General features: G+C 47.5%; 1 protein-coding gene across 2 annotated transcripts; it reads right to left on the reverse strand.

Moving 5' to 3' along the window:
- NASP (nuclear autoantigenic sperm protein) lies at positions 1 to 11393 on the reverse strand. 2 transcript variants are annotated; one of them, XM_031050729.2, is made up of 15 exons: positions 11263 to 11393; positions 10379 to 10429; positions 9480 to 9590; positions 8843 to 8923; positions 8570 to 8667; positions 6997 to 7878; positions 5054 to 5136; positions 4215 to 4300; positions 4025 to 4098; positions 2793 to 2981; positions 2371 to 2537; positions 1886 to 1939; positions 1721 to 1792; positions 646 to 777; positions 1 to 170 (listed from the first exon to the last, which is right to left on the reverse strand). In XM_031050729.2, exons 1-15 carry the CDS (start codon positions 11322 to 11324, stop codon positions 117 to 119), a joined length of 2196 nt encoding a protein of 731 aa, XP_030906589.2. In that variant the 5' UTR covers positions 11325 to 11393; the 3' UTR covers positions 1 to 116. The 2 variants fall into 2 exon arrangements, 1 of the variants encoding a protein (XP_030906589.2); XR_004549692.1 differs by having other exon boundaries at positions 42 to 170; positions 580 to 777.
- Positions 11394 to 12319: the final 926 nt, after the last annotated feature.

Genomic DNA, 12319 nt, shown 5'->3' on the forward strand with positions numbered 1-12319 from the left:
CCATTTGCTTACAATCTTTATTGAAGTCATACAAAAGTTGCCAAAAAGTGAAAAAATACACTATATACAAAACCATTTTCCTTGTAAGGAGAGGAGTGTCCAAGGTTAAAGAATTATCATACTGTGCTTTCAACTGCAGCCCCTGATTCTGCTTGTGGCCTTTTCTCTGTCTAAAAAGAGAAGAAAAGGTTTTGGTCTTAGAACACAAGAACACTCCCTGAGAGCACCAACTCATGCAGTCTGAGGCCTTAACTGACTCCTCCTGCTGGGCCTCAGAGCCCAACACTACCCTAACATATTGACAGGAACCACTGCAGCCCAGGAGTATTAACGATTACTTGGGAAAAGGCCCTGTGCTGTAGAGATCAGCACCCAGAACACATTTCTGTCCCTCCCCACAGGCTGCAGGTCTCCACAGCTGTGTCTGTCCAGCCCATGTGGTGGTTGAGACTATGGTATATCACAAGTATCATACTATATAATATAATTACAAAGTGGGGAATGTTCCCACTCACTCCCCACCTCCCCTAGGAAGCCTTGTGAAAGCCAGCAGGAATAAACCCAGGCACAAACCCACACCTGAACAGAGGAGGGGTTAAAAAAGGAAACCAAATCCCGGGGCAGGCTCCTGCCTCAGCTGCCCACCTCCTCTTCCATTTTTTCTGCAACCTCGTTTCCACTGGGGACAGTATCACCAGCACCACCATTGACAGCCGGCTCTGGTTTAGATTTCTTAGCTTCATTGTCTCCCTGGTGAGTCTCCTCCTCTGGTTTCCTCTGAGGACAAAATTGTTTATAGTCTTCACTATGTAGGAATGAGATTTTAAGTAGTTTTTAGAGTTAGCACCTAGACATCATGCATATCATCTGCTCAAGCTCTGCTTGCCAGGTTCAACATGGATACTTCAGTATTCATTAAGATTTAACCAAAGCTCTGTGGTTTCAACCAGAGGATTTCTGGTAAGACACTACTGAAATCCGGGTATCTATAGTGCCAAATTATCCTTATAGTTTGGCAAGGAAACATTCGACTGCTGAACCAGGTAACAGTTAAAGGGATGGATTTAGAACATCTATGATGCAATCAGAGTTGCTCTAGGCAAACCTGAACTGAAAGAGGCCAGTAAATATGACACAGGCCAGGCTGTGCCACAGCAGCATAGAAAATAGAAACTAAGATCCTATAAGGGCTCTTCTTAGCACTATCAGTAAACAGTCCTAGGAAAAACACACACACCTTTGAAGTAACCTAGTGTTCAATACCTGTCTCTTTAAGAGTCAGTTTATCATTACTACCATTAAACTGGCTTTGCTATTCATTAAGCCTTAATTCTCCATTCCCATTTGGAAAGAAGGGAACTCAGCTCAGCCTTGCTGCTTGCCCTTAAGATCTGTAGGCAGGCCTGCAGCTCTTGCAGGCCCTCAGCAGAGGAGGGCACTCCTGGCCAGCAGAAGCTGCACAACTCAGTCTGAAGTTAAACCAGTGTGAGTCAAGCAGGGTACTGAAGCACTCGGAACAGTCTCCTGGAGGCTGGATGGTTCCCAGACTGCCTGGCTCCCAGTGGAAAGGTGTTTCACACACTATTTCTGGGGTTAATTTTAGAGGGCGTTTGACCATTATAAAGTTAAGCTCAGAAAGAAAGCTTTAAGACAAGAAATCCAATGACACAGAACAAGCCAGTGGCACTCTAACTACTCAACCAGTAATTTCAGGACTCACCTTTTTCCTGACGAGGTGAGAGATGTCTGTAACACACTGAGATGCACCATCAGCTGCTTTTCTTACTGGAATCTATTACAAGACAGACATGGACACATGAGTAACAGCAAACAGTAATCCTTACAGCAGACATGAATTATCAGCATCCATCTTCAACTAACTTACTGTGGAAACAGAACCACTGTCTTCACTTTGTGCAAAGCCAGATGTAGTTCCAACCTTCAGAAAAGCAGAAGAAACAGTGAACAAATTCTGACAAGACCATGTTAGTTCAGAAAGGGACAGAAAACCCAGACCCTTCATGCCTTACCACTGCATTCTACATACACACGCAGGACAAGTGCAACACTTGGTCTATTCTCACACTTAGCTGACCTGTCATTGCCAGCCCCGACACATTAAATTGTGACAGAAGAGTACAGAACTCAAGTTAAGTTTAGAACACAATGTCAGGGTATTTAAAAATAAAATACCCTCTCTTTAGATATCAGTTACCTCAGTTTCCTTCTCACAATCACAGCCTGTAACAAGTGTGAGCAACCACCAGCTCTCCACCTCAACAGCCAAGTCTGAGCTCCTCCCACCACGGGTTTACTTTAAGTCTCGCTGGAAAAGAGTTTGGGTAAAAAGAAACCACAGGACACACTAACCAGAGTTGCTTTCAGTGCCAACTCAGCTACTCTTGCACTCTTTTGAGATTCCTTTGAATCTTCTATCTTTTCTTTGATTTCAGGAAGCAGTCCCTTCAGTTCTTCAATCTCTTTCTCATCTTCAGGAGATCCACCTTCTGCCTTCTTTATCCGCTCAGTAAGCATTGCTAGGATTAAACAGTTATCATGGCAAAAAAAATCAAGACGAAGTAGCTGCCCACAGTTAACATCCAGAGGTAAGCATCTGCTAACACACAGTTTCAACAATTCCAGTATCAGTACAGCCTGTTGCCACTTTCAGACCAGCAAACATTGTCAAGGCAAGGTAATAAGGCACACTCAGCTACTTATAGTGCAGTTAAAGTCTGCTTTGACTTGTGAAAGCTCTCCTATTCAACAGGCAGCTTTACAAATCCACTTACCCAGCCTCTTGTCAATGACCTCCACAGATTTGCCAAACTGCAGAACAGCCTCATCGAACTGGCTGTTGTAGTGATACGCCAGAGCCAGCTGGTAGTGGCTCTCAGCAAGCAGGCGGTCGTGAGCCTCCAGGTACTTCTGCTGCAGGGCCAGGCAGGCCTGGAACTCTTCTATAGCCTGTGTGTAGTTTTCTAGAGAGGAAAACCTTGAGGTCTTTACAAACGACACTCATTTATCCAAACAAGCAAGATCTAAACCCTCATTGAGTTACTCTGTATTTTATTACACTTTAGACAGTCTGAAAACAGAACCACCATTGAACACAGCACTTCAGTTCAGCAACAGGCTGTTCTAAGACTATCAAGTAACAACACCCCCCCTCCCTCCTCATAGATTTAGAGGCCAGTTCCTCAGGAGTGCTTTGTCTATTTGCAGCACCACAGTGAATTAAGCAGCCAAGTCAACCCAGGCACACAAATCCTGCTATTTTACCTGCTACCATGAATCAAATATAACAGGTCACAACTGCAACTTGAACCTAGAGCTAAGGATGGTCCCTTGCTACCTTCCAGTCAAGCTCCTTAGTGACACAGAAACACCACCTCCTGTAGCCCCGGTCCAGAAGCCTATCAAGATTATTACCAGTGCTTGCCATAGAGAAATATTATGTTCCATCTGGATTTACCAAGATTAAAACACTTTAAATGAAAGGCAGATAAGACACATTAGAAGGTGCAGACCTGGGGCTTGTTCCCTACTCTTTCTGCTGCATAGCAGTCTTTTCTGACCATACATACATGTTTTGGAAAGTTTAAGGGAATCAACTGCTCTTCATCTGCAGTCTTTGTGTTCTGGACAAGGCATGCTACCAACACCTACTACTGAGCTCAGTGTCTCACTCCTTCAATATGGAAAGTGTCTCCTAACTTCCGTAAGCTAACCAAAACTCGCCTATAAAGCACAACACAAGGCTGGTTTTGATCTGGCAACACATGACTTCTTACTCAAAGCTTTCTTCCATTGGTCTGGGAAAGCACAGACTATCCTGTTTAAGGCACCAACTTGCTCATTCATTGATTCCAAAGCTTTTCATGCAGTGGCACCATCATAATTAGACAAAGTATTTTGTTTCATCTTAACAGCCTTAACTCACCCCCACTCATCTGAAAGCATGAAGGAGAGTTGACAGTAAGTGGAACAGAACATGTTGTACATGAGAATTAGTATTACTTACCAGATTCAATGCTAACTTCTCCTAGCTTTAGATGAGCTTGAGCTGCATGGAGCTGAGCTTCTTTTGTTTCTTGTCTGAAGAGAAGTAGTTAAATTCTGATCAGAATACGCCACATTCACTAATTCCGCCACCCCCCAATTTACAACGAGTTTAATGCAGCACATGTCCAAAGCTGGACTGAAGTCTTTACCTCTTGTAGATGACTTTTGCTAACTCCAACATGTCCCAGGCCAGCTCAAGATTTCCAATTTCATCCTCCTCACTCTCCTGTAAAGACTAAAAGTGCATTAAAGATTAAGTGACTTGGTTACGTACCACATCAAACAACAACACCAAGTTTCTAAGCAGTGTTGTCAAGGAACAGATTTCAAGAGATAAACAGTTTACAACAAGGAGAGAAAAAAAGAACATGAAGACATTATTGCATCAACCAAGACTTTGCCTAAAGTGACGATGTTTTAAGTGAAACACAAGCTTACATTGTTAGCTGATATGGCCTTAATATTTTTCCAGAAACAGGGCACCAAGCACCAATATTATCCCAATAATAAGATTTTGTTGGAGGTACTATTTAGATGAACATAAAGGAGTTGATGTTCCACTTTACTACACTTCCCACTGAATTCCCACCTTGATCACTGGACTGGGTGCATTCAATATGACTATAGTGAGACAACAACAAAACAAGCAGAGAATAAACTCTTCCAAGTAACTCTTTCAGCAAGCTAAAGCAACTCTCCCTGCCTGCCCCTGCATTTAGCAGCCTGCACTACTCATTAGCAGACCACAAGTGTTTGTTTCAGCATAGCTAAACAAACCCAAGTTTACAGGAAAGAGCTGAGTGGCATCCTACAATGCAGACTATGCACAATATTGCCTGAGGAAGGGGCAGAATTCATTTGCAAAAGTCATTTCCTAAACAGAACTAGATTAAATACAGCTGAGCTTTTATAGACACTGACATGACATTGAGACAAGTACCATACTCCTCCACAAGCATCAATACAATACCAGAGCTCACAATCTCACCTTGTCTTCCACTGTCAATTCATTCTCCTTATCATCTTCAGCTTTATCATTTTCTTTATCTTCTTCTTCAGATTCTTCTGTTTCTACAAGGAAAGTAGATGAATGAGAGCACTTGTTGGTGCTACACTTGCTTCACATGGAGTCAGGCAGAACATATCATATCCAGCCCTCGTTCTTCCAGTGACAGGTTAGATGTGCAAGAACAGTACATACATATTAAATACTCAGCAGCAGCAGCCATCTTGCTGAAAGTGTTGGGCACTGTAGACGAGAGTAGCTCCAGACTATTTCAGTCCTCATTTTAAGTTCAACTTTATGAAGTTAAACTATCTAGAATGGACGCTTACACAGAATTGTGAACCCTCACTGAAGCCCTGGGATCCTGAGCAGCCCTGGAGGTACTGCTCAGTTGCTGGACTTCATGCATGCAACAGATAACAAGTGTTTTCAGCAAGAGAGCTGCCAGCTGTGTACAAGTAAGACCATTTCTGAATTAGTGTTCCTCACATCAGACACTTAAGTGGCAGTGTTATTAACAAACCTGCTATTGTGTGGGGCACTGATTTTGTCTTCTGATACTGGGTAGGAGCTATTCCACCAGTAGAAAACACTCTGGGGACATGTGTAGTGAAGGAATATGGTCAATAACTTTAGCATACAAAGCAGTGTTCTCAAGTCTCACCTTTAATTCCTGTATCATCACCACTGACTAATTCCAGAATAAGAGGAGCTTGATGAGGTGGGAACTAGGGAACCCATGAGCCTGTTTGTCTAGCTCCCCAAAAGCACACACCTACCACTGGAGGAGCCAAACCTGCAAGTGTGAGGACAGCTCAATCAAATGTAAAACAGAAGAGATGGTAGGAAATCAAAATTTAAGTAGTGGGAGGAGCCTGGAATAACAGCACCAGACCAAGAGTATCCTGATGCTTACAGAGCTGGGGAGGCTGGGGACAAAAAGCAGCAGTGTGTGTACATAAGCAGCCTTTCACAGGATGGCAAGTGGGTAACTCCTCTTAGTTTGTGTTCTGTTCAGAGTTTATACTCAGTTCAGACAGACACTTTGTTAGGCAGGTGCTCCACCACTGAGCATTCACTGTGCTCAGCAGCACAAATCCTTTCAGTGTTCAGAACCATTAAGCCTGAATGTTTGCTACTCCTAATATGGGCCTTTCCTGTGAAGCAGAGTTACTTATAAGCAAAGCTTCAATTATCAGCTCATCAATTTGTGCAACAGATAGCACTGGCCTACTAAGACCATACAAATAATATGTCAAAGTGCTCAGGTTTTACTCTGAAGTGGGTTACTTTAACATTATCCTGAAAATAGCTGTCGTGAAGCAGCGAAGCAGAAGGGCAGAAAAAAAGCAAATAGCTGCAAGACTGCACTAGATAGCAGCAATAAGCCTTTAAGTCCCAGGGCAAGTGAAATTTAGATTTGCCAGCCAAACTCTCACTGTAATTACAACCAGAAAGACTCAAATGGAGAGTCCCTTCACCCCACTAAAGGCAGATTTACTACATTAAGGTTTCAGCTGTTCTTACTTTTCTGCTCCACTGTTTTAAAATCAAAGGCAACACCAGAGGCAACTTGCGCTTCAAGTTATTTGGAGGTTAGTGTACTACACCCAAACGCATGCAAGTGAACATCCATTCAGTATTCTCCACCAGCCTAGCCATTACTTACACATTTCACAGGGCTGTAAGTTTGCTTTCAAATAAGATTTGCTTTGCAGTTAGTTAAGCGTTAGTCTGGCGAAACTGAGACTATTCACTACTCCTTGAAACTTTACTTGGATGTGAAATCCTCCAAGAGCCCCTTTACTGTGCCTTTTCCTTATTCTAAGGCAAACAGAAAATCCTGAATGGAACACTTTTTACCCATTGTTAGCCAAATCCATCAAGTCATCCACCCACAAGTACTTTTCTCCTCTCACTGTTACCTTCTCCCTCTTGCATCAGGTCATCTTTCTCTTCTTTCTCTACCTTAGCACCTTCACCCTCTTGCATCAGGTCATCTTTCTTTTCCTCTTTCTCTACCTTAGCAGCTACTTCAGCCTTTTCTTCCAGGTCCTGAGATGGCTCTTTACCCTCTGTGGGCACAGGTTCCTTTGAGGACTCTGTCTCTTTAGATTCATCTGGTTTCTCTTCTGTAGTGGTCTCTACTGGCTCTTGCTTCTTCTCCACCTTCTTCTGTTCAGCTGCCTCTGCTTCCCCTTCTGCAGTTTCTTTCTGCTCCACAGCAGCTGCTGCCTGTGCTTCTGCTGTCACTTGTGCTGCCTTCTCATCCACAGCTGCCTCTGCCTGCCCTTCTATAGCCTCTCCCTTCTCCACAGCAGGCTTTTTTTCTGTTGCTTCTGCTGCCTGCTCTCCCTTCTTTTCCACAACCACTTTTCCAGCTCCAGCCTCTTCCACAGCTGCCTTTGCCTCCTTGTCCATCACTTGTGTTGTGCTCTCCATCTCCTCAGTTGCCTCTGCTACCTTATCTTCAGATACCACCTTCTGCTCTTTTTCCATTACTTTCTCTTCTGCAGCTGCCTCCTCTTTTGTGGCCTCCTTCTCCACAGCTTCCTGCTGCTTCTGCTCTTCTGAAGCTACTTCTTTTTCCACAGAAACCTCCATCTTCTCTTCAGCCTCTTCAAGCTTTACATCCTTGTCAGCATTTCCTTCTTCTGCCGTTTTTTCTTCTGCAATATCTTTAATTTCAACATCCTTCTCTTTGTTTTCCTTCTCAGATACCACTGGAGACTCTCCTGTTGACTTTTTGGCCTCTTTTTCACCAATGGCGTTATATACCTGTTCTCTCAAGTCCTCCCTTGCTTCTTCTACATGATTGAGGAAGCATAAACATTTCTTCGAGTTTAGTGTTAAAGACATTAACGGGCACTGACACCACCACCCTCAGACCCTCCAGTGTGTCGATTTGCCATCAGGTTAGATGACATTCCTAAAAGCTTCATTTTCAAAGTACGAGGAATTAGGACAGCACCAACACAGTAATTCAAACTAAGCAAATCCCTTCCCCTCACTGTATTATTGCAAGCGGCTGCTCAAGCAGTGTGCAGTTCTGAGCGCTAGCGTTTAGTCACAGCTAAGCAAGAGGTGCCAATGTTTTAATAGCCTGGATGGACAGGAATTCCTGTATTATCTCCAGCTGCAGGGAGTATAAAATAGCAACTGTTCTTGGACTTTTTACTCCAACCTGTCCTACTACACACACTGTACTGCTGCAAGGTTACAAAACAGGTCAAGTTGACTGTGAAGCTTAAGAAAGCAAGTTTGAGTGCAGTGTTTCAAAACACAGACACCTGGTGACCATAACACATGCTTTCAGTGACCAGTTCCTTGCAGTTTTATTCAATCTTTAAGCTATATTAAGAGAAGAACAACAAAACAAAGTCCATTCAGGCTACTCAGTGTCTCAACAGAATGTTTCAGGCTACCTAAGATAAAGAATCATTCAGACCAGAAAACGCAGCTTAGTGCCTCCATGACACATCTGACAGCTTTACATACCATCAGCAGTTGGTAATGCAGATTCATCTTCAGCTTTTCCTCCTTCCTCTTCAACCTGTACCCCTTCTAAGGCATTTCCCAGCACACCATTTTCCAATCTAAAGTGAAGAAGAGTTTGTTATCCCTTAGCTCCTGTAACACCATTTCAACTCCACAAGCTGCAATGCCATGGCCCATCCCACCCAGCACATATGAAGTTTAGTGTATTCCAGTCTATATGAGAGTGGAATCCTGCTACACCAGCCAGACTTAAACAAGAACCTGCCAGCATACCTTGCCAACTCCAGAAGAGATTTCCCATAGTAAAAAAAAGCTTCCGCACACTCATCCGCTGTCTCACCGTATTTCTTACCCCTACAAAAGTTAACGAAGAATTATTTCCCTGTGCCTACTCTAGGGTTTAGCACCTATAAGCTAAAAACACCTGGACAGGAAGAATCAGTTTGCTAGCTCATCTCCCACTGTTTCGAGCAGATAACAAATGCTGCTCTGACTTAGCAAGACCCAGCTCTCACACACCCAGCAAAGCAGATTAATCTAAAACCCAGAGGCATCACCCTCAGAGACTGATCAAGACGTGTAAACAAGTTACTAGCAAGTAATGCTACCTCATTATTGTCCTATCAACAGCCATCAGAACCATACACTGCAAAATCAAATACCAAATCCTTTTGCCTCCTTCAGGAGCTGTCCTGGCAATTACTATCATAAAAGCTGTCTAAATTGCACACCAACTACAGCACTGTCCAATGTTTGAGTTAAACTGAGTAGTTTATCCTCTCCTCAGCTGCATTACAAACATAGCAGCATGGGTGAGGTAATGATTTATGTCTTCCTTGTACAAGACACAACAGCACAGACAAACTAAACCCCACACCCTGCAAAACACACAGAACATTCTACTACTCACAGTAAGCTTGCAGCTTCCTGGAATGCATTAACAGCAGCCGGAATATTTCCCATTACCAAGTGTTTCTGTCCTAAACCCAATAGTTTCTTTGATTCTCCATCTACATCCATACTGAAGGGGGAATAAAACAAAACAGTATTCTGTTAGTTTCCACAGTAATTTCATATCCAGCTTTCAAACCCGAGTCAGCTTTACACAATTACTGTAAGGGTGGTGAGGTACTGGAATGGGCTGCACAGGGAGGTTGTGAATGCTCCATCCCTGGCAGTGTTCAAGGCCAGGCTGGATGAAGCCTTGGGTGACATGGTTTAGTGTGAGGTGTCCCTGAGTACTGTGCAGTGTTTGAGCAGACTCCAATGCTAGCTAAGCCAAAAAGAAAACAAGAAATCCAAGTTCTGACTTCTCATAGTGCAGCATGATGCATTTGAGCTGTGGCAGATGCAAGTTTTGTTTCAGTTCAGCACATGTCAGTTTCATTTCCAAAAGGTCCATCCCACTCCAGAATCTGGGACTGGGACAAGAAGAGCTGCACACACACAGAACTACTACACACTAGCCACATACTGATACCTGCCCAATGCTTCCCCAGCACTAACTCAAAGATCAAGAGCTTCGCAAACAATAGCCGGTATTCGTGTTTATTACTCCCTGAAGGAGTTTTATTGGACTACATTCATGCAGACTAGAGGTGAGCACAAGTTGCAAGCACCTACAGCATCCCCACCAGTTAAGCTTCAAGCCTAACAACCAGTTTGAGGGGTGACTTTCATTTCACTCAATAATCCGGTCTAGTGGAAGGTACCCATGGCAGAGGGTTGGAATGAGCTGATTTTTAAGGTCCCTTCCAACCCAAACCACTGCTATTCTTTAGTAACTAACAAACCTGACTCCCATCTCACCTGTCTGTCTTGTCTGTGGATGTGGAAGGAGCTGCCAATTCCTCTTCCATCCTGCAAACAAAACATCGAGTAAATGTTTACACCAGGGCACCCATTTCATGATGGGAGGTGCAGAAGCAGGGCCAGGAAGCGCCGTTCAGGTACGTTCACAAGCTATGTTTTGGAGGAACCTCTGGTTTCTGGGTTGTTTCTCGTCTCAATGAACACTGTTAGTGACGCAGATGCTCACAGCCAGCACACATCACACCAACCCCTGCCAGCCGACCCGCTGTGTAAACCGGGCACCGCTCAGCCCCATCCCCACACGTTTCCTACCGGGATTCCCAGACCCGTGCCCAAGGGGCAGGGGGCCCCGGGGCTCCGGTGCGGAACAAAGGCCGGGCGGCAGCCCCCCCCCACCCCTCAGACAATGGGCGCCTTTCCCGCCTTCCGCCGGCCCCGCCCACCGCCACTGGCGCCAAACCGCGACGGCGGCTCCTGACGGGCTACCGGCCCAGCGTCATGTGACGCCGCAGGACCACCCCCTACCCCCCCAAACCCGCCCCACGGGCAGGACCCGCAGCGTCGGCTGCCCCCAACAAAGATGGCAGCAGCCGCGCATGGGTCACGTGGTGGCTCCGCGCGAGCCGAGCGGGCCCAGCTGGCTCTGGGGGAGCGGGACGGCACGTACCACCGCCGGCGAGGGTAGGGGGGGTACGACGGAAAGGGGGCGGCAGGCGACCAAGAGAAACCTCTCGGCCTCCAGCCCTTCTCTCCCCCACCCGCCTGAGCAAATCCTGCCGGTCGCCCCCCACCCCGGTCACCCCACGGCGCTAAAGCGCTCCCCCTTCCAACCCCTCCCGACAGGCACACACCGGGAGCGGGGTCAGCCCGCGCGGCCCTACCTCGTCGTGGAGGCCGGCGCGGGCTCAACGCAGGGGGGAGCGGCGACAGCCGAGGATTGCATAGAACCTGCTGTAGACAGGGGCGGCGGCGGCGGAGTGTAGACCCCTTCCCCTCCGGCCTCCTATATACCCCCGAGGACACGCCCCGGCCCGCCTCGCGGCGCGCGCACGCCGCGGGGAAACTACGACTCCCGGCATGCCGCGCGGCCGCACTCTGCGGGACATAAGGGAGCGCAGCCGCGCGGGGCCTGCTGGGAAGTGTAGTCCCGAGGTGGAGGGAGAGGCGAGGGGCCGCGCGGCACGCTGGGAAGTGTAGTGCTGGGTGAGGCGGAGAAATGGCGTTCCGCCGGCAGGCCCCTGCCGCGCGGCATGCCGGTAAGTGTAGTCCGCCCGCCGGGCCTCCGGGTTCTTCCCGACTCCGCCGTGGCCGCGGCCGCCCCAAGCGGGCGGTCCCCGCGGCGGTGGGAGGGCCGGGGCCTCGCTGCTCCGCTCCCGCCCCGGGGGTAGGTGGACGTGTGGCGGGCGGAAGGGCCTCCCCCAGAGGCGGGGCCGAGCCCGCACCTCAGCGCCGGTCAAGGGGAAACCGGATCCTCTGTTTGCGGTCCCGGGGCGCGGGTCTCCTCCGCCCCTCGCAGGCAGAGCCCACCCCTCCGGCGGGCCTGCAGGCCTTGACCTGGCTGGGGCAGCGGACGGGCGCTCCCTGCCATGGGGCACATCCACCCCACGCTTGCAGGCGCCCGTCATGCTGCACGTCACGGCTGGGGCAGCAGTAGCGCTCCTGCCCTGGTGTAACCTCAGCCCGTGCTGTGGCTCGGCTCACGCGTTCCACCAGACATGGCTGCTGCAGCTGGAGCAGCAGAGACCGGCAGAGCACTCGCACAGCCACAGGAAAGCCATTGGCAGAGCTGGAAGCTCATTTCCCCCTGCGCCGTTTCAAGATAAACGTGCAGCGGCCCCAACGGCACCGTGTTAGTGCACGGAGGAACTGAGCTGGGAATTGAGGGTTTGATAGGCAGGATTTAACTGCTTTTCTTAGGAATTCTCTCTGCCCGCAGAC

The sequence above is a fragment of the Melopsittacus undulatus genome, chromosome 6 (assembly GCF_012275295.1).
Source record: "Melopsittacus undulatus isolate bMelUnd1 chromosome 6, bMelUnd1.mat.Z, whole genome shotgun sequence".
Taxonomy (NCBI): domain Eukaryota; kingdom Metazoa; phylum Chordata; class Aves; order Psittaciformes; family Psittaculidae; genus Melopsittacus; species Melopsittacus undulatus.